Below are 20,914 nucleotides of genomic sequence, written 5' to 3'. Positions count from 1 at the left end.
GCCAAGCACGCAAGGATCTGCATGTCTCTTGGAAAATAAAGTTATTGAAGGCGGCCATATTGCTACACCCGGAAGTGGTCAGGGTTTCTATTTTTTTCTATACATACATCGATTGCTGAGGAGACGGGTTCTCGCGGTGCACCCAGGTAACGGCTGCAAGGCTCCCCGCCGGTCTGCCGCGCGTTATAACCGCTGTATGCTCTCTGTTACACTGCTACTGCCATCCTCGGATTACCAGAGCCCTTCTTGCCCACAGGTGCCCCCTCGCACCCACTTTGCTGTAGTAGCCACCCCCTTGGCTCCTAGTTACGCGTAGAGCGAGCCGCGCTGGGATGTTTCCACCACACACAGCGGCGCGGTGGGCGGGGTGGAAGCTGTTCTACTAACCGCCTTTTCCCCACTTTTGCAGGTCCAGGATGCCTCATCTCCCGCTGACGATGCCCCCTGATCGAGGGGGCGGGGCCCTCTTCAGCCTGAAGTTCACCGTGTTCGCGGTTGGCACGGTCTGCCTGCCGCTCTGCGGGTTCATCTTCTGTGTCATTTGGTCGTTGATTTTCAATTTTGAAGAGACGACGGCGACGCACTGCAGGGTGAGGGTGTGAGTGAGCGCAGGGTGAGTGAGCGCGGGGTGAGCGAGGGCGGGGTGAGCGAGGGCAGGGTGAGTGAGTGGGCGGGGGTGAGTGAGTGGGCGGGGGTGAGTGAGTGGGCGGGGGTGAGTGAGTGGGCGGGGTGAGTGAGTGGGCGGGGGTGAGTGCGGTGCGGGGTGAGTGAGTGGGCGGGGGTGAGTGAGTGGGCGGGGGTGAGCGCGGTGCGGGGTGAGCGAGGGCGGGGTGAGCGAGGGCGGGGTGAGCGAGGGCGGGGTGAGCGAGGGCGGGGTGAGCGAGCGCGGGGTGAGCGCAGTGCGGGGTGAGTGAGTGGGCGGGGTGAGCGAGCGCGGGGTGAGCGAGGGCGGGGTGAGCGAGCGCGGGGTGAGTGAGCGAGCGCCGGGTGAGTGAGTGAGTGCGGTGTGGGTGAGTGAGTGCGGGGCGGGGTGAGTGAGCGAGGGCGGTGTGGGTGAGCGAGTGCGGTGTGGGTGAGTGAGCGCGGTGCGGGGTGAGTAAGTGAGTGCGGTGCGGCGCGGGGTGAGTGAGTGCAGTGGGGGGTGAGTGCGGTGCGGGGTGAGTGAGTGCGGTGGTGAGTGAGTGCGGTGCGGGGTGAGTGAGTGCGGTGGGGGGGGGGGGGGTGAGTGCGGAGGGGGGTGAGTGCGGGGTGAGTGCGGTGCGGGGTGATTGAGTGCGGTGCGGGGTGAGTGAGTGCGGTGGGGGGTGAGTGAGTGCGGTGGGGGGTGAGTGAGTGCGGTGGGGGGTGAGTGAGTGCGGTGCGGGGTGAGTGAGTGCGGTGCGGGGTGAGTGAGTGCGGTGCGGGGTGAGTGAGTGCGGTGGGGGGTGAGTGAGTGCGGTGCGGGGTGAGTGAGTGCGGTGCGGGGTGAGTGAGTGCGGTGCGGGGTGAGTGCGGTGAGGGCCGAGTGAGTGCGGTGCGATGTGAGTGGGTGCGGGGTGAGGGCCAAGTGAGTGCGGTGTGAGTGGGTGCGGGGTGAGGGCTGAGTGAGTGCGGCGCCGGTCCTCGCGGTGTGCTCACACGGTTTATACGCCTGCCGCCGCTCTCCCGTTGGTTCCCCTTCTTGATGACGCGGCTTTTGACGCCGTTCCTAATTTTTTCATCTTATTCGTCTTTTTTCCCTCGTAAGCAGCGATAGATCCTCAAACTGCGCCTGAAAGCCGCGAGCAGACTGAGCGCTTTATCTAGGGGGATTTAGTAGTCGCATCCTGTCCGCCGTGCGAACGTTCCCCGGGTGCAGCGGGCCGTCGGGATGGGTGGATCCTCATATGTAGCCCCGCCTTTGACTATGCGTTGCGGTCCGCGGCTAGCCATACACTTGATGACCGCTTTAGTTATGCAGCGCCCCTGTTGAGCGTGAGAAGTGTGTAAGGGTCTGGGCGCAGTGCATTGTGGGTATGCAGCCGTGTCGGGTCACTGACGTCACGAATCCCCATACAGGTTCCTAACTACCTGCCATCCATCAGCGCAGCCATAGGCGGAGTCACCCCACAGAGGTACGTCTGGCGGTTCTGCATTGGCCTCCACTCTGCCCCCCGCCTGCTGGTAGCGGTAGCGTACCTTAACTTCTACCAGGGAGGCGGCGGCTCGTTCTGGAGGATTCGCATCAACTTCCTGCTCAACGTCTTCGAGGTTCTGTGTCTTCTCCTGCTGACGTTCATCTCCTCCAACGAGAACCACGGTGAGCAGGCTGTCATTAACCCCCTGCACCCCGCACGCCTCCGCTCACACTTTACGTCCCTCTCTGCAGACATCCATAAGCTGGCTTTCATCTTCTTCATGTTCTTCTCGCTCGGCTACATGTCGCTCACCATCAGGATCTGGAGAGTATTGAGGAAATACTCTGTAAGTGCCGAGGTAAGTACCAGGGAACGCCTCCTAGTCCTACCGTATACTCCAGTCACACCCAGAGCTGCTGTCATCATCTTGCGCTTAACTCTTGTCTTAAAATGCAGTCACATCCAGAGCTGAAATCACAATTCTGCCAGCTGCCCTTTAAAAGCGAACCTCCAATCCTGGGCAAACCAAGATGGTGGCACCGCTTCTGTGGCTACCTGACGCACGCTGTGTATAGCATGTATTGGTGGTCTAAGACACTACATGCTGCTCTGATTGGCCGGCACTGCTCATGTGGGCAGCACTTTGGAGGGGGTTTGTCATTAAAAAAAAAAAAAGAATACTTAGCTATTCCTCCCCGTCAGTCTTCTCAGCCATCTTCTCCTGCAGTCCCCCGGGTCACCTCATTGCCGGCATTCTCCCTCCGGCAGGTCGGTGCAGCCGGTCACTAGTGACGTAGTGTTCACAGCCCAGAAGGGAATGCCGATCTACTGCCGAGACTGAGCATGCGCGCCGTCCCGCTGTGAGTGTTGGTATATTGCAGAGAGAGCGCGCATACGCAGCCTCCGCGATAGCTCAGCACTCCCTGCTAGGCAGGGAACACTACGTCACTAGTGACCGGGTACACCGACCTGCCGGAAGGAGAATGCTGCAACGTCACAGGAAGAAGAGGATCCGGCGGGCTGCGGGAGAGACGAGAAGATCGGCGAGGCGAAGGTGCGGTAAGAAGACTGACGGGGGCGGAGTAGGGAAGGGTAGAATTTATTTTTTAAATGACAGAATCCCTTTACGGACGCGGCCTTTTTTTTACCCGTCGTGGTCCGAGGGGGCGGCGGTCCGAGGGGGCGGCGGTCCGAGGGGGCGGCGGCGGTCCGAGGGGGCGGCGGTCCGAGGGGCGGTGGTCTGCCGGACGAGTTGTATTTTCAGTGACTCCATATAATCTGTTGGAAAACTTTTAACCGTTTCTAAGTGGAGTGAAATAGAAAAAAACACAATTCCACCATCTTCTGTGTGGCGGGGGAGGGGTGGTGGGGGTGTTTACAGCCTTCACCCTGGAATAAAGTGACCCGATGAGCGCCCTCCGCAGGTTGCTACGATTACAGCAAGACCAAATTTATAGTTGGTTTTTTAAAAAAGCTGCGTGTTTTCTGCCGCCGTCTTCTGACCGCCATCACGTTATTTTCCCGCGGACACAGTTGTGCGCGGCTCGGTTTCTGTGGGACGTCCCGTAGTCTCTATTGCTATCATTTTGGAGTCCCTGCTGATTTTTCATTGCTTTTTATTACGTTTTTTCTTTAGTCAGGGGGACCTCTGCTGTTCTGGCGTTGGCTGTTTTTTTTCCCAATCGCTGGTAATAAATCAGGTATTTGATAAATTAAGACTTTTTCAGACGTGACCCAACCGCACGTGTTTTAGGGTTCTTTCTCTGTTTTTTTTTTTTTTAAGAATACAAAAAAAAAAAAGTTTATTTTAACTTGTATCCTCTATTTTTATAATAATAAAGAGCTGTATTTTTCCCGTACGAGACTTGAACTTGTGGTGGTCTGATTACCTACACAATATACTGCAGTACTTCAGTATTTCAATGTATGGTATTTCTGCCGGCGTTGTATTAGCATGAGCCACATGCCTGATCTAATGCGCAGAAACACATGGTAGCCCGGGGGCCTTTAGAAAATACTGGGCTGCCATGGCAACCGGACATCACATTGCAATCTCAGTGTGGGCCGTTGGGACCCCCAAACTCCCATCAGGGCATTTAAATGCTGTTATCAGAATTGATAGTGGCAAGGGTTAGCGGCCACGATTAGCATCAGTCCTGATCACGACTGTTGCCGGCGGGTGTTGGTTGTCGACAGCTGGTACCCGCCGTATATTCCCGATCCCGCCCCATGCAGGCCCAATCAAGCGGTTAGTCAAAGCAGGTGAAGTGTAACGTATACTAATACAGAGGCACCAGGTAGTCAGAGAAGCCGGGCCGCCATCTTTGTTTGTCCATACCTGAGATCCCATAATGCACTGCACTCCGCTACATAGGGTGGTGGGAGAGGTAATTCTTATACCAGGCACTGTATATAGATAAGGCACTACATCTCCCATATGCACTGCAGCAGGATCTTCACCGTACAGATACTAAACCACCAGAACTGCTTTGACTGCAGCTTTGGATGTGACTGGAGTAAAATGTACGATATAACTGAGACTTGCTGGCCATGGCTGTAACTAACACAGTATCAGGTGTGGCAACTGCTATGATGCCACCTACAGTATGGTTGGTGAACTACACGCTAAGATGGAAACCAGAATATTTAAGTGGAACCCTGGAAATAGAACCCATTATCATACAGCAGATACCGGGCAGAGGACTATGCACTTATTTAGCTTCAAAACCGGGAAGGGGCTAAATGAAGAAAGATTATCTTCTTCATATCCTCATAGTGCTGAAGATAACGGAAAGGAGCCGAATGCCCGATAATTACTGATCTAATATCCTTCTGTCCTAGGAACGACGCTCCTACGCCTGGAAGAAAAGGCTCTTCTTCTTTAACCTGACAACATTCCTGATCTCCCTCATGTTTTACTGCCGTCATACTATATACTGCGAACACGGAGGTAAGAAACCACACTTAACACTCATACATAACAACAACTACTATAATACTGCCCCCTATGTACAAGAATCTAACTACTATAATACTGCCCCCTATGTACAATATAACTACTATAATACTGCTCCTATGTACAAGAATATAACTACTATAATACTGCCCCTATGTACAAGAATATAACTACTATAATACTGCCTCCTATGTACAAGAATATAACTACTATAATACTGCCTCTTATGTACAAGAATATAACTACTATAATACTGCCCCCTATGTACAAGAATATAACTACTATAATACTGCTCCCTATGTACAAGAATATAACTACTATAATACTGCCCCCTATGTACAAGAATATAACTACTATAATACTGCCCCCTATGTACAAGAATATAACTACTATAATACTGCCCCTTATGTACAAGAATATAACTACTATAATACTGCTCCTATGTACAAGAATATAACTACTATAATACTGCCCCCTATGTACAAGAATATAACTACTATAATACTGCCCCCTATGTACAAGAATCTAACTACTATAATACTGCTCCTATGTACAAGAATATAACTACTATAATACTGCCCCTTATGTACAAGAATATAACTACTATAATACTGCTCCTATGTACAAGAATATAACTACTATAATACTGCCTCCTATGTACAAGAATATAACTACTATAATACTGCCCCCTATGTACAAGAATCTAACTACTATAATACTGCCCCCTATGTACAAGAATCTAACTACTATAATACTGCCCCCTATGTACAAGAATATAACTACTATAATACTGCCCCCTATGTACAAGAATATAACTACTATAATACTGCCTCCTATGTACAAGAATATAACTACTATAATACTGCCCCCTATGTACAAGAATATAACTACTATAATACTGCTCCCTATGTACAAGAATATAACTACTATAATACTGCCCCCTATGTACAAGAATATAACTACTATAATACTGCTCCCTATGTACAAGAATATAACTACTATAATACTGCTCCCTATGTACAAGAATATAACTACTATAATACTGCCCCCTATGTACAAGAATATAACTACTATAATACTGCTCCCTATGTACAAGAATATAACTACTATAATACTGCTCCCTATGTACAAGAATATAACTACTATAATACTGCCCCCTATGTACAAGAATATAACTACTATAATACTGCTCCCTATGTACAAGAATATAGCTACTATAATACTGCTCCCTATGTACAAGAATATAACTACTATAATACTGCCCCCTATGCACAAGAATATAACTACTATAATACTGCCTCCTATGTACAAGAATATAACTACTATAATACTGCCCCCTATGTACAAGAATATAACTACTATAATACTGCCCCCTATGTACAAGAATATAACTACTATAATACTGCCTCCTATGTACAAGAATATAACTACTATAATACTGCCCCCTATGTACAAGAATATAACTACTATAATACTGCTCTCCATATACAAGAATATAACTACTCTAATACTGCCCCCCATGTACAAGAATATAACTACTCTAATACTGCCCCTATGTGCAAGAATATAACTACTATAATACTGCTCTCCATATACAAGAATATAACTACTATAATACTGCCCCCTATGTACAAGAATATAACTACTATAATACTGCCTCCTATGTACAAGAATATAACTATTATAATACTGCCCCCTATGTACAAGAATATAACTATTATAATAATGCCCCCTATGTACAAGAATATAACTACTCTAATACTGCCCCTATGTGCAAGAATATAACTACTATAATACTGCTCCTATGTACAAGAATATAACTACTATAATACTGCTCTCCATATACAAGAATATAACTACTATAATACTGCCCCCTATGTACAAGAATATAACTACTATAATACTGCCCCCTATGTACAAGAATATAACTACTATAATACTGCCCCCTATGTACAAGAATATAACTACTATAATACTGCCTCCTATGTACAAGAATATAACTACTATAATACTGCCCCCTATGTACAAGAATATAACTACTATAATACTGCTCTCCATATACAAGAATATAACTACTCTAATACTGCCCCCCATGTACAAGAATATAACTACTCTAATACTGCCCCTATGTACAAGAATATAACTACTATAATACTGCTCTCCATATACAAGAATATAACTACTATAATACTGCCCCCTATGTACAAGAATATAACTATTATAATACTGCCCCCTATGTACAAGAATATAACTATTATAATAATGCCCCCTATGTACAAGAATATAACTACTCTAATACTGCCCCTATGTGCAAGAATATAACTACTATAATACTGCTCCTATGTACAAGAATATAACTACTATAATACTGCTCTCCATATACAAGAATATAACTACTATAATACTGCCCCCTATGTACAAGAATATAACTACTATAATACTGCCCCCTATGTACAAGAATATAACTACTATAATACTGCCCCCTATGTACAAGAATATAACTACTATAATACTGCCTCCTATGTACAAGAATATAACTACTATAATACTGCCCCCTATGTACAAGAATATAACTACTATAATACTGCTCTCCATATACAAGAATATAACTACTCTAATACTGCCCCCCATGTACAAGAATATAACTACTCTAATACTGCCCCTATGTGCAAGAATATAACTACTATAATACTGCTCTCCATATACAAGAATATAACTACTATAATACTGCCCCCTATGTACAAGAATATAACTACTATAATACTGCCTCCTATGTACAAGAATATAACTATTATAATACTGCCCCCTATGTACAAGAATATAACTATTATAATACTGCCCCCTATGTACAAGAATATAACTATTATAATAATGCCCCCTATGTACAAGAATATAACTACTCTAATACTGCCCCTATGTGCAAGAATATAACTACTATAATACTGCCCCCTATGTACAAGAATATAACTACTATATTCTTGTACATAGGAGGCAGTATTATAGTAGTTATATTCTTGTACATAGGGGGCAGTATTATAGTAGTTATATTCTTGCACATAGGGGGCAGTATTATAGTAGTTATATTCTTGTACATAGGGGGCAGTAGTATAGTAGTTATATTCTTGTACATGGAGACAGTATTATAGTAGTTATATTCTGGTACATAGGGGGCAGTGTTAGGGTTGTTATATTCTTGTACATAGGGGGCAGTATTATAGTAGTTATATTCTTGTACATAGGAGCAGTATTATAGTAGTTATATTCTTGTACATAGGAGGCAGTATTATAGTAGTTATATTCTTGTACATAGGGGGAAGTATTATAGTAGTTATATTCTTGCACATAGGGGGCAGTATTATAGTAGTTATATTCTTGCACATAGGGGGCAGTATTATAGTAGTTATATTCTTGTACATAGGGGGCAGTAGTATAGTAGTTATATTCTTGTACATAGGGGGCAGTATTATAGTAGTTATATTCTTGCACATAGGGGGCAGTATTATAGTAGTTATATTCTTGTACATAGGGGGCAGTAGTATAGTAGTTATATTCTTGTACATAGGGGGCAGTAGTATAGTGGTTATATTCTTGTACATAGGGGGCAGTAGTATAGTAGTTATATTCTTGTACATAGGGGACAGTATTATAGTAGTTATATTCTTGTACATAGGGAGCAGTATTATAGTAGTTATATTCTTGTACATGGAGACAGTATTATAGTAGTTATATTCTGGTACATAGGGGGCAGTGTTAGGGTTGTTATATTCTTGTACATAGGGGGCAGTATTATAGTAGTTATATTCTTGTACATAGGAGCAGTATTATAGTAGTTATATTCTTGTACATAGGAGGCAGTATTATAGTAGTGATATTCTTGTACATAGGGGGCAGTATTATAGTAGTTATATTCTTGTACATAGGAGGCAGTATTGTAGTAGTTATATTCTTGTACATAGGGGGCAGTATTATAGCAGTTATATTCTTGTACATAGGAGGCAGTATTGTAGTAGTTATATTCTTGTACATAGGGGGCAGTATTATAGTAGTTATATTCTTGTACATAGGGGGCAGTATTATAGTAGTTATATTCTTGTACATAGGGGGCAGTATTATAGTAGTTATATTCTTGTACATAGGAGGCAGTATTATAGTAGTTATATTCTTGTACATAGGAGCAGTATTATAGTAGTTATATTCTTGTACATAGGGGGCAGTATTATAGTAGTTATATTCTTGTACATAGGGGGAAGTATTATAGCAGTTATATTCTTGTACATAGGAGGCAGTATTGTAGTAGTTATATTCTTGTACATAGGGGGCAGTATTATAGTAGTTATATTCTTGTACATAGGGGGCAGTATTATAATAGTTATATTCTTGTACATAGGAGGCAGTATTATAACTATTATAATACTGCCCCCTATGTACAAGAATATAACTACTCTAATACTGCCCCTATGTGCAAGAATATAACTACTATAATACTGCTCTCCATATACAAGAATATAACTACTATAATACTGCTCCCTATGTTCAAGAATATAACTACTATAATACTGCCCCCTATGTACAAGTATATAACTACTATAATACTGCCCCCTATGTACAAGAATATAACTGCTATAATACTGCCACCTATGTACAAGAATATAACTACTATAATACTGCCCCCTATGTACAAGAATATAACTACTATAATACTGCTCCTATGTACAAGTATATAACTACTATAATACTGCCCCCTATGTACAAGAATATAACTGCTATATTACTGCCACCTATGTACAAGAATATAACTACTATAATACTGCCCCCTATGTACAAGTATATAACTACTATAATACTGCTCCTATGTACAAGTATATAACTACTATAATACTGCCCCCTATGTACAAGAATATAACTACTATAATACTGCCCCCTATGTACAAGAATATAACTACTATAATACTGCTCCTATGTACAAGTATATAACTACTATAATACTGCCCCCTATGTACAAGTATATAACTACTATAATACTGCCCCCTATGTACAAGAATATAACTGCTATAATACTTCCCCCTATGTACAAGAATATAACTACTATAATACTGCCTCCATGTACAAGAATATAACTACTATAATACTGCCTCCATGTACAAGAATATAACTACTATTATACTGCCCCCTATGTACAAGAATATAACTACTATAATACTGCCCCCTATGTACAAGAATATAACTACTATAATACTGCCCCCTATGTACAAGAATATAACTACTATAATACTGCCCCTATGTACAAGAATATAACTACTATAATACTGCCTCCTATGTACAAGAATATAACTACTATAATACTGCCTCCTATGTACAAGAATATAACTACTATAATACTGCTCTCAATGTACAAGAATATAACTACTATAATACTGCTTCCTATGTACAAGAATATAACTACTATAATACTGCCTCCTATGTACAAGAATATAACTACTATAATACTGCCCCTATGTACAAGAATATAACTACTATAATACTGCCCCCTATGTACAAGAATATAACTACTATAATACTGCTCCCTATGTACAAAAATATAACTACTATAATACTACCTCCTATGTACAAGAATATAACTACTATAATACTGCTCCCTATGTACAAGAATATAACTACTATAATACTGCTCCTATGTACAAGAATATAACTACTATAATACTGCTCCCTATGTACAAGAATATAACTACTATAATACTGCCCCCTATATACAAGAATATAACTACTATAATACTGCTCCCTATGTACAAGAATATAACTACTATAATACTGCCCCCTATATACAAGAATATAACTACTATAATACTGCCCCCTATGTACAAGAATATAACTACTATAATACTGCTCCTATGTACAAGAATATAACTACTATAATACTGCTCCCTATGTACAAGAATATAACTACTATAATACTGCTCCCTATGTACAAGAATATAACTACTATAATACTGCTCCTATGTACAAGAATATAACTACTATAATACTGCCTCCTATGTACAAGAATATAACTACTATAATACTGCCCCCTATGTACAAGAATATAACTACTATAATACTGCCCTCTATGTACAAGAATATAACTACTATAATACTGCCCCCTATGTACAAGAATATAACTACTATAGTACTGGTCCCCTATGTACAAGAATATAACTACTATAATACTGCCCCCTATGTACAAGAATATAACTACTATAATACCGCCCCCTATGTACAAGAATATAACTACTATAATACTGCTCCCTATGTACAAGAATATAACTACTATAATACTCCCCGCTATATAACAGAATATAACTACTATAATACTGCCCCCTATGTACAAGAATATAACTACTATAATACTGCTCCTATGTACAAGAATATAACTACTATAATACTGCTCCCTATGTACAAGAATATAACTACTATAATACTGCTCCTATGTACAAGAATATAACTACTATAATACTGCCCCCTATGTACAAGAATATAACTACTATAATACCGCCCCCTATGTACAAGAATATAACTACTATAATACCGCCCCCTATGTACAAGAATATAACTACTATAATACTGCCCCTATGTACAAGAATATAACTACTATAATACTGCCCCCTATGTACAAGAATATAACTACTATAATACTGCCCCTATGTACAAGAATATAACTACTATAATACTGCCCCCTATGTACAAGAATATAACTACTATAATACTGCCCCCAATGTACAAGAATATAACTACTATAATACTGCTCCCTATGTACAAGAATATAACTACTATAATACTGCTCCTATGTACAAGAATATAACTACTATAATACTGCTCCTATGTACAAGAATATATCTACTATAATACTGCCCCCTATGTACAAGAATATAACTACTATAATACTGCCCCCTATGTACAAGAATATAACTACTATAATACTGCCCCCTATGTACAAGAATATATCTACTATAATACTGCCCCCTATGTACAAGAATATAACTACTATAATACTGCCCCCTATGTACAAGAATATAACTACTATAATACTGCCCTCTATGTACAAGAATATAACTACTATAATACTGCCCCCTATGTACAAGAATATAACTACTATAATACTGCCCCCTATGTACAAGAATATAACTACTATAGTACTGCTCCTATGTACAAGGATATAACTACTATAATACTGCCCCTATGTACAAGAATATAACTACTATAATACTGCCCCTATGTACAAGAATATAACTACTATAATACTGCCCCCTATGTACAAGAATATAACTACTATAATACTGCTCCCTATGTACAAGAATATAACTACTATAATACTGCCCCCTATGTACAAGAATATAACTACTATAATACTGCTCCCTATGTACAAGAATATAACTACTATAATACTGCCCCCTATGTACAAGAATATAACTACTATAATACTGCCCCCTATGATCTTGTATCTTCTCCTCTCTCCTGCAGTTTACACGGTTTTCGCCTTCTTTGAGTACCTGGTCGTCTTGTCCAATATGGGCTTCCATATGACGGCTTGGTGGGACTTCGGCAGTAAGGAGCTCCTGGTCTGCTCCTTAGAGGAAGACAAACGCATCTAATAGGATCGGTAGCTCAATTTTTCCTCTTCTCCTATTGGGTGCCTCTATACCGCCTGCGGCTGTGCGGTTACAACGCCACGGACCAAGTTGTGAGCCATGAGCCAGCCGAGGCAGGCACCGCTCCCCTCCTCCCTGTGACAGCGGCTCCAGAGCCAGAAGTGACGCTGTCCTCTCTGCTTCTTGGGATGAGATGGCGGCTCTCTTGCCAGAGTTGCTGTAGTTTGTAGGCGCCAAGTATCGGATTTGTAGTTTAATATTCCCGCTGGTGTGGATATTGGTTGTAATTATTTTAAGTAGTCTGCCCTCTAGTGGACTGGTTATACCTGGGGACTACATAGTACCACACTGCCCACTAGTGGGCTGGTTGTACCTGGGGGCTACATGGTACCACACTGCCCTCTAGTGGACTGGTTATACCTGCGGACTACAAAGTACCACACCGCCCTCTAGTGGGCTGATTATACCTGGGGCTTACATAGTACCACACCACCCTCTAGTGGGCTGGTTATACCTGCAGACTACATAGTACCACACCGCCCTCTAGTGGACTGGTTATACCTGCAGACTACATAGTACCACACCACCCTCTAGTGGACTGGTTATACCTGCGGACTACATGGTACCACACCGCCCCCTAGTGGTCTGGCTATACCTGGGGACTACATAGTACCACACTGCCCTCTAGTGGACTGGTTATACCTGTGGAATACCTAGTACCACACCACCCTCTAGTGGACTGGTTATACCTGCGGACTACATGGTACCACACCGCCCTCTAGTGGACTGGTTATACCTGCGGACTACATGGTACCACACCGCCCTCTAGTGGACTGGTTATACCTGCGGACTACATGGTACCACACCACCCTCTAGTGGACTGGCTACACCTGGGGACTACTTAGTACCTCACCGCCCTCTAGTGGACTGGTTATACCTGCGGACTACATAGTACCACACCGCCCTCTAGTGGACTGGTTATACCTGCGGAATACATAGTACCACACCGCCCCCTAGTGGTCTGGCTATACCTGGGGACTACATAGTACCACACTGCCCTCTAGTGGACTGGTTATACCTGCGGACTACATAGTACCACACCGCCCTCTAGTGGACTGGTTATACCTGCGGAATACATAGTACCACACCGCCCCCTAGTGGTCTGGCTATACCTGGGGACTACATAGTACCACACTGCCCTCTAGTGGACTGGTTATACCTGCGGACTACAAAGTACCACACCGCCCTCTAGTGGACTGGTTATACCTGCGGAATACATAGTACCACACTGCCCTCTAGTGGACTGGTTACACCTGCGGAATACATAGTACCACACTCCCCTCGAGGGGACTGGTTATACCTGTGGAATACCTAGTACCACACCGCCCCCTAGTGGTCTGGTTGTACCTGCGGACTACATGGTACCACACCGCCCCTTAGTGGTCTGGTTGTACCTGTGGACTACATAGTACCACACCGCCCCCTAGTGGTCTGGTTGTACCTGTGGACTACATAGTACCACATCGCCCCCTAGTGGTCTGGTTGTACCTGTGGACTACATAGTACCACACCGCCCTCTAGTGGGCTGGTTATACCTGGGGGCTTCATGGTACCACACCACTCTCTAGTGGGCTGGTAATACCTGCAGAGTACATAGTACCACACCGCCCTCTAGTGGACTGGTTATACCTGCGGACTACATAGTACCACACTGCCCTCTAGTGGGCTGGTTGTACCTGGGGGCTTCATGTTACCACACCACCCTCAAGTGGACTGGCTATACCTGGGGACTACATAGTACCACACCGCCCTCTAGTGAACTGGTTATACCTGCGGACTACATGGTACCACACCACCCTCTAGTGGACTGGTTATACCTGCGGACTACATGGTACCACACCGCCCTCTAGTGGACTGGTTATACCTGCGGACTACATGGTACCACACCGCCCTCTAGTGGACTGGTTATACCTGCGGACTACATGGTACCACACCACCCTCTAGTGGACTGGCTACACCTGGGGACTACTTAGTACCTCACCGCCCTCTAGTGGACTGGTTATACCTGCGGACTACATAGTACCACACCGCCCTCTAGTGGACTGGTTATACCTGCGGAATACATAGTACCACACCGCCCCCTAGTGGTCTGGCTATACCTGGGGACTACATAGTACCACACTGCCCTCTAGTGGACTGGTTATACCTGCGGACTACAAAGTACCACACTGCCCTCTAGTGGACTGGTTATACCTGTGGAATACCTAGTACCACACCACCCTCTAGTGGACTGGTTATACCTGTGGAATACCTAGTACCATACCGCCCCCTAGTGGTCTGGTTGTACCTGCGGACTACATGGTACCACACCGCCCCTTAGTGGTCTGGTTGTACCTGCGGACTACATAGTACCACACCGCCCCCTAGTGGTCTGGTTGTACCTGTGGACTACATAGTACCACATCGCCCCCCTAGTGGTCTGGTTGTACCTGTGGACTACATAGTACCACACCGCCCTCTAGTGGGCTGGTTATACCTGGGGGCTTCATGGTACCACACCACTCTCTAGTGGGCTGGTAATACCTGCAGAGTACATAGTACCACACTGCCCTCTAGTGAACTGGTTATACCTGGGGACTACATAGTACCACACTGCCCTCTAGCGGGCTGGTTATACCTGCGGACTACATAGTACCACACTGCCCTCTAGTGGGCTGGTTGTACCTGCGGAATACATAGTACCACACCGCCCTCGAGTGGGCTGGTTGTACCTGGGGGCTTCATGTTACCACACCACCCTCAAGTGGACTGGTTATACCTGCGGACTACATGGTACCACACCGCCCTCTAGTGGACTGGTTATACCTGCGGACTACATGGTACCACACCGCCCTCTAGTGGACTGGTTATACCTGCGGACTACATGGTACCACACCACCCTCTAGTGGACTGGCTACACCTGGGGACTACTTAGTACCTCACCGCCCTCTAGTGGACTGGTTATACCTGCGGACTACATAGTACCACACCGCCCCCTAGTGGACTGGTTATACCTGGGGTCTACATAGTACCACACCGCCCCCTAGTGGTCTGGTTGTACCTGCAGACTACATAGTACCACACCGCCCCCTAGTGGTCTGGTTGTACCTGCGGACTACATAGTACCACATCGCCCCCTAGTGGTCTGGTTGTACCTGCGGACTACATAGTACTACACCGGCCCCTAGTGGACTGGTTATACCTGCGGACTACAAAGTACCACACCGCCCCCTAGTGGTCTGGTTGTACCTGCAGACTACATAGTACCACACCGCCCCCTAGTGGTCTGGTTGTACCTGCGGACTACATAGTACCACATCGCCCCCTAGTGGTCTGGTTGTACCTGTGGACTACATAGTACCACACCGCCCTCTAGTGGGTTGGTTATACCTGGGGACAACATAGTACCACACCGCCCTCTAGTGGGTTGGTTATACCTGGGGACAACATAGTACCACACTGCCCTCTAGTGGGCTGGTTATACCTGGGGGCTTCATGGTACCACACCACCCTCTAGTGGGCTGGTAATACCTGCAGAGCACATAGTATCACACCGCCCTCTAGTGGACTGGTTATACCTGGGGACTACATAGTACCACACCGCCCTCTAGTGGACTGGTTATACCTGCGGACTACATAGTACCACACTGCCCTCTAGTGGGCTGGTTGTACCTGGGGGCTTCATGTTACCACACCACCCTCAAGTGGACTGGCTATACCTGGGGACTACATAGTACCACACCGCCCTCTAGTGGGCTGGTTATACCTGCACACTACATAGTACCACACCGCCCTCTAGTGAACTGGTTATACCTGCGGACTACATGGTACCACACCACCCTCTAGTGGACTGGTTATACCTGCGGACTACATGGTACCACACCGCCCTCTAGTGGACTGGTTATACCTGCGGACTACATGGTACCACACCACCCTCTAGTGGACTGGCTACACCTGGGGACTACATAGTACCTCACCGCCCTCTAGTGGACTGGTTATACCTGCGGACTACATAGTACCACACCGCCCCCTAGTGGACTGGTTGTACCTGTGGACTACATAGTACCACACCGCCCTCTAGTGGACTGGTTATACCTGGGGTCTACATAGTACCACACCGCCCCCTAGTGGTCTGGTTGTACCTGCGGACTACATAGTACCACACCGCCCCCTAGTGGTCTGGTTGTACCTGTGGACTACATAGTACCACATCGCCCCCTAGTGGTCTGGTTGTACCTGTGGACTACATAGTACCACACCGCCCTCTAGTGGGTTGGTTATACCTGGGGACAACATAGTACCACACTGCCCTCTAGTGGGCTGGTTATACCTGGGGGCTTCATGGTACCACACCACTCTCTAGTGGGCTGGTAATACCTGCAGAGTACATAGTACCACACCGCCCTCTAGTGGACTGGTTATACCTGGGGACTACATAGTACCACACCGCCCTCTAGTGGGCTGATTATACCTGGGGACTACATAGTACCACACTGCCCTCTAGTGGACTGGTTATACCTGGGGACTACATAGTACCACACCGCCCTCTAGTGGACTGGTTATACCTGGGGACTACATAGTACCACACCGCCCTCTAGTGGACTGGTTATACCTGGGGACTACATAGTACCACACCGCCCTCTAGTGGGCTGGTTATACCTGCGGACTACATGGTACCACACCGCCCCCTAGTGGTCTGGCTATACCTGGGGACTACATAGTACCACACCGCCCTCTAGTGAACTGGTTATACCTGGGGACTACATAGTACCACACCGCCCTCTAGTGAACTGGTTATACCTGCGGACTACATGGTACCACACCGCCCTCTAGTGGACTGGTTATACCTGGGGACTACATAGTACCACACCGCCCTCTAGTGGGTTGGTTATACCTGGGGACAACATAGTACCACACCGCCCTCTAGTGGGTTGGTTATACCTGGGGACAACATAGTACCACACTGCCCTCTAGTGGGCTGGTTATACCTGGGGGCTTCATGGTACCACACCACCCTCTAGTGGGCTGGTAATACCTGCAGAGCACATAGTATCACACCGCCCTCTAGTGGACTGGTTATACCTGGGGACTACATAGTACCACACCGCCCTCTAGTGGACTGGTTATACCTGCGGACTACATAGTACCACACTGCCCTCTAGTGGGCTGGTTGTACCTGGGGGCTTCATGTTACCACACCACCCTCAAGTGGACTGGCTATACCTGGGGACTACATAGTACCACACCGCCCTCTAGTGGGCTGGTTATACCTGCACACTACATAGTACCACACCGCCCTCTAGTGAACTGGTTATACCTGCGGACTACATGGTACCACACCACCCTCTAGTGGACTGGTTATACCTGCGGACTACATGGTACCACACCGCCCTCTAGTGGACTGGTTATACCTGCGGACTACATGGTACCACACCACCCTCTAGTGGACTGGCTACACCTGGGGACTACATAGTACCTCACCGCCCTCTAGTGGACTGGTTATACCTGCGGACTACATAGTACCACACCGCCCCCTAGTGGACTGGTTGTACCTGTGGACTACATAGTACCACACCGCCCTCTAGTGGACTGGTTATACCTGGGGTCTACATAGTACCACACCGCCCCCTAGTGGTCTGGTTGTACCTGCGGACTACATAGTACCACACCGCCCCCTAGTGGTCTGGTTGTACCTGTGGACTACATAGTACCACATCGCCCCCTAGTGGTCTGGTTGTACCTGTGGACTACATAGTACCACACCGCCCTCTAGTGGGTTGGTTATACCTGGGGACAACATAGTACCACACTGCCCTCTAGTGGGCTGGTTATACCTGGGGGCTTCATGGTACCACACCACTCTCTAGTGGGCTGGTAATACCTGCAGAGTACATAGTACCACACCGCCCTCTAGTGGACTGGTTATACCTGGGGACTACATAGTACCACACCGCCCTCTAGTGGGCTGATTATACCTGGGGACTACATAGTACCACACTGCCCTCTAGTGGACTGGTTATACCTGGGGACTACATAGTACCACACCGCCCTCTAGTGGACTGGTTATACCTGGGGACTACATAGTACCACACCGCCCTCTAGTGGACTGGTTATACCTGGGGACTACATAGTACCACACCGCCCTCTAGTGGGCTGGTTATACCTGCGGACTACATGGTACCACACCGCCCCCTAGTGGTCTGGCTATACCTGGGGACTACATAGTACCACACCGCCCTCTAGTGAACTGGTTATACCTGGGGACTACATAGTACCACACCGCCCTCTAGTGAACTGGTTATACCTGCGGACTACATGGTACCACACCGCCCTCTAGTGGACTGGTTATACCTGGGGACTACATAGTACCACACCGCCCTCTAGTGAACTGGTTATACCTGCGGACTACATGGTACCACACCACCCTCTAGTGGGCTGGTTGTACCTGGGGACTACATAGTACCACACCGCCCCCTAGTGGACTGGTTATACCTGCGGACTACATGGTACCACACCGTCCTCCAGTGGACTGGCTATACCTGGGGACTACATAGTACCACACCGCCCCCTAGTGGACTGGTTATACCTGCGGACTACATGGTACCACACCGTCCTCCAGTGGACTGGCTATACCTGGGGACTACATAGTACCACACCGCCCTCTAGTGGACTGGTTATACCTGCAGACTACATAGTACCACACTGCCCTCTAGTGGGCTGGTTGTACCTGGGGGCTACATAGTACCACACCGCCCTCTAGTGGGCTGGTTATGCCTGCAGACTGCGGTACCTTATTGCCCTCTGTGGCATGAACTCTACACTTACTGGATAGGCTTTGATGGTTGGTTAGTGTGAGCGATGGCTCGGTGGCGCCACCTACTGACCGGCGCTGGACGGTGCTAACTGCGCAGCAGAACTATTTACAGATTTCTATTTTTTGAAAAATGTTTTATTAAAGATTTATTTATTTGGTTTTGAGTCATGTGACTGCTAATGAATGATAAGAGCCAGTTCTGGATAAGATTATGTGCTGTAGGGGGCGCTGATCAGCAGGGGCGGCCAGCTCCACCTGCACAGCGCTCAGGGCTCTCCTACCTGCCCCTTGGAGGTGCTCTGTTTGTGTTTGATCATGTAAAGAACAAAAGGGACGCTGTAGCTTTAAATTGTAGCTCCGCCTTCACGATTCATTTACATTTAATTCGGCCCCACCCCAAAATAGGTTTTGTTTAACCCCTCAGTGACGGCCTATTTTGGCCACGAGGACACGATTGGGCAATTTTCATCTGCACCTTGCAGAAGCCATAACTGTATTTCTGCGCGGCTGCGGCCGCACGAGGGGCGTCATTTGCGCGGCGGCTGGAGATTATTGGCCACATGTTGGGTCCGTAGGATACATTGTAGAACAGTTATTGTTTTTGGACAACGGGGGGAAAAAACATCAATGCTGCAGGGTTTCATTACGCAGCATAGCTGAGCGGCTCCGCCGCGGCCGCGGTTATGGGTTCTTACGGTTTCTCTGTTTTTGTACCATAAGGGCCCTTTTCTTTGGCCCTTTTCTTTGGCCCTTTTCTTTGGCCCTTTTCTTTGGCCCCTTCTCCCTCTTTTTCCGTCGCTGCGTTGAACGTCCCGGTTTTTATTCTTCACTATTTCCATTATTAGTTTTCCACTTTTATCGCTGCGCCTCTGATTGCTATAATACACCGCAGTACTGCTGTACTCTGGAGGAGAGGTGCAGAAGAGCGGCAGATACTTTGTGGCATGGACCCCCGACATCATCTGAACATGTGACGTCCGCAGATGTCTGCCACCTTCATGGGTGACCGTGTGACCATCCAGGAGCTCTCTGCGCAGTCCACCGCTGGGTCCCGGAGGAAGGCCTGCTTGCATTGGTACACTGAGGGCATGGATGACCCGGGGTCCGAGTACCAGGATGCCACCGCCGCAGATGAGGAGGGGGGCGGCTGCATAAGGGCCGGCCACTGGTTGTATGACCTTTCTCCTCTCTTCACGCTCTGCGGATGTTTTTACGCCATAGTTTAAAAAGCTACTTAGTTCTTTTTGCTCCCTCTGGATCAATGGGGCGGGGGGGGGGGGGGACATTGTTTCCCTCCAGGCCGTGGTAGACTGTGATTTCGCCCCCTGGGAATTCTTTACATACCGCAATCAGCATTGATTGTGGCAGGTAAGGGGTTAACAGCAGG

At 46.5% G+C, this 20,914-nt stretch overlaps 1 protein-coding gene across 2 annotated transcripts; it reads left to right on the top strand.

The window, feature by feature from the left end:
* The first annotated feature begins 71 nt into the window (after positions 1-71).
* Positions 72-19,685, top strand: PGAP2 (post-GPI attachment to proteins 2). Of its 2 annotated transcripts, XM_066588519.1 has the most exons (6): positions 72-146; positions 410-590; positions 2,038-2,278; positions 2,348-2,454; positions 4,938-5,046; positions 12,547-19,685. In XM_066588519.1, the coding sequence occupies exons 2-6, from the start codon at positions 417-419 to the stop codon at positions 12,675-12,677; spliced, it is 762 nt and encodes a 253-aa protein (XP_066444616.1). In that variant the 5' UTR covers positions 72-146; positions 410-416; the 3' UTR covers positions 12,678-19,685. The 2 variants fall into 2 exon arrangements, with proteins under 2 accessions (XP_066444616.1, XP_066444615.1); XM_066588518.1 differs by having other exon boundaries at positions 2,038-2,454.
* Positions 19,686-20,914: the final 1,229 nt, after the last annotated feature.

This window comes from Eleutherodactylus coqui, chromosome 1 (genome assembly GCF_035609145.1).
Source record: "Eleutherodactylus coqui strain aEleCoq1 chromosome 1, aEleCoq1.hap1, whole genome shotgun sequence".
Taxonomy (NCBI): domain Eukaryota; kingdom Metazoa; phylum Chordata; class Amphibia; order Anura; family Eleutherodactylidae; genus Eleutherodactylus; species Eleutherodactylus coqui.
This window is presented reverse-complemented; position numbering and strand designations above follow the sequence as displayed.

Bases quoted from the DNA above. Each gene is read 5' to 3' on its own strand.
- PGAP2 (XM_066588518.1), top strand. From the start codon at position 417: ATGCCTCATCTCCCGCTGACGATGCCCCCTGATCGAGGGGGCGGGGCC. The intron at 591-2,037 runs GTGAGGGTGTGA...ATCCCCATACAG, and splicing joins CGACGGCGACGCACTGCAGG to GTTCCTAACTACCTGCCATC. The intron at 2,455-4,937 runs GTAAGTACCAGG...CTTCTGTCCTAG, and splicing joins AATACTCTGTAAGTGCCGAG to GAACGACGCTCCTACGCCTG.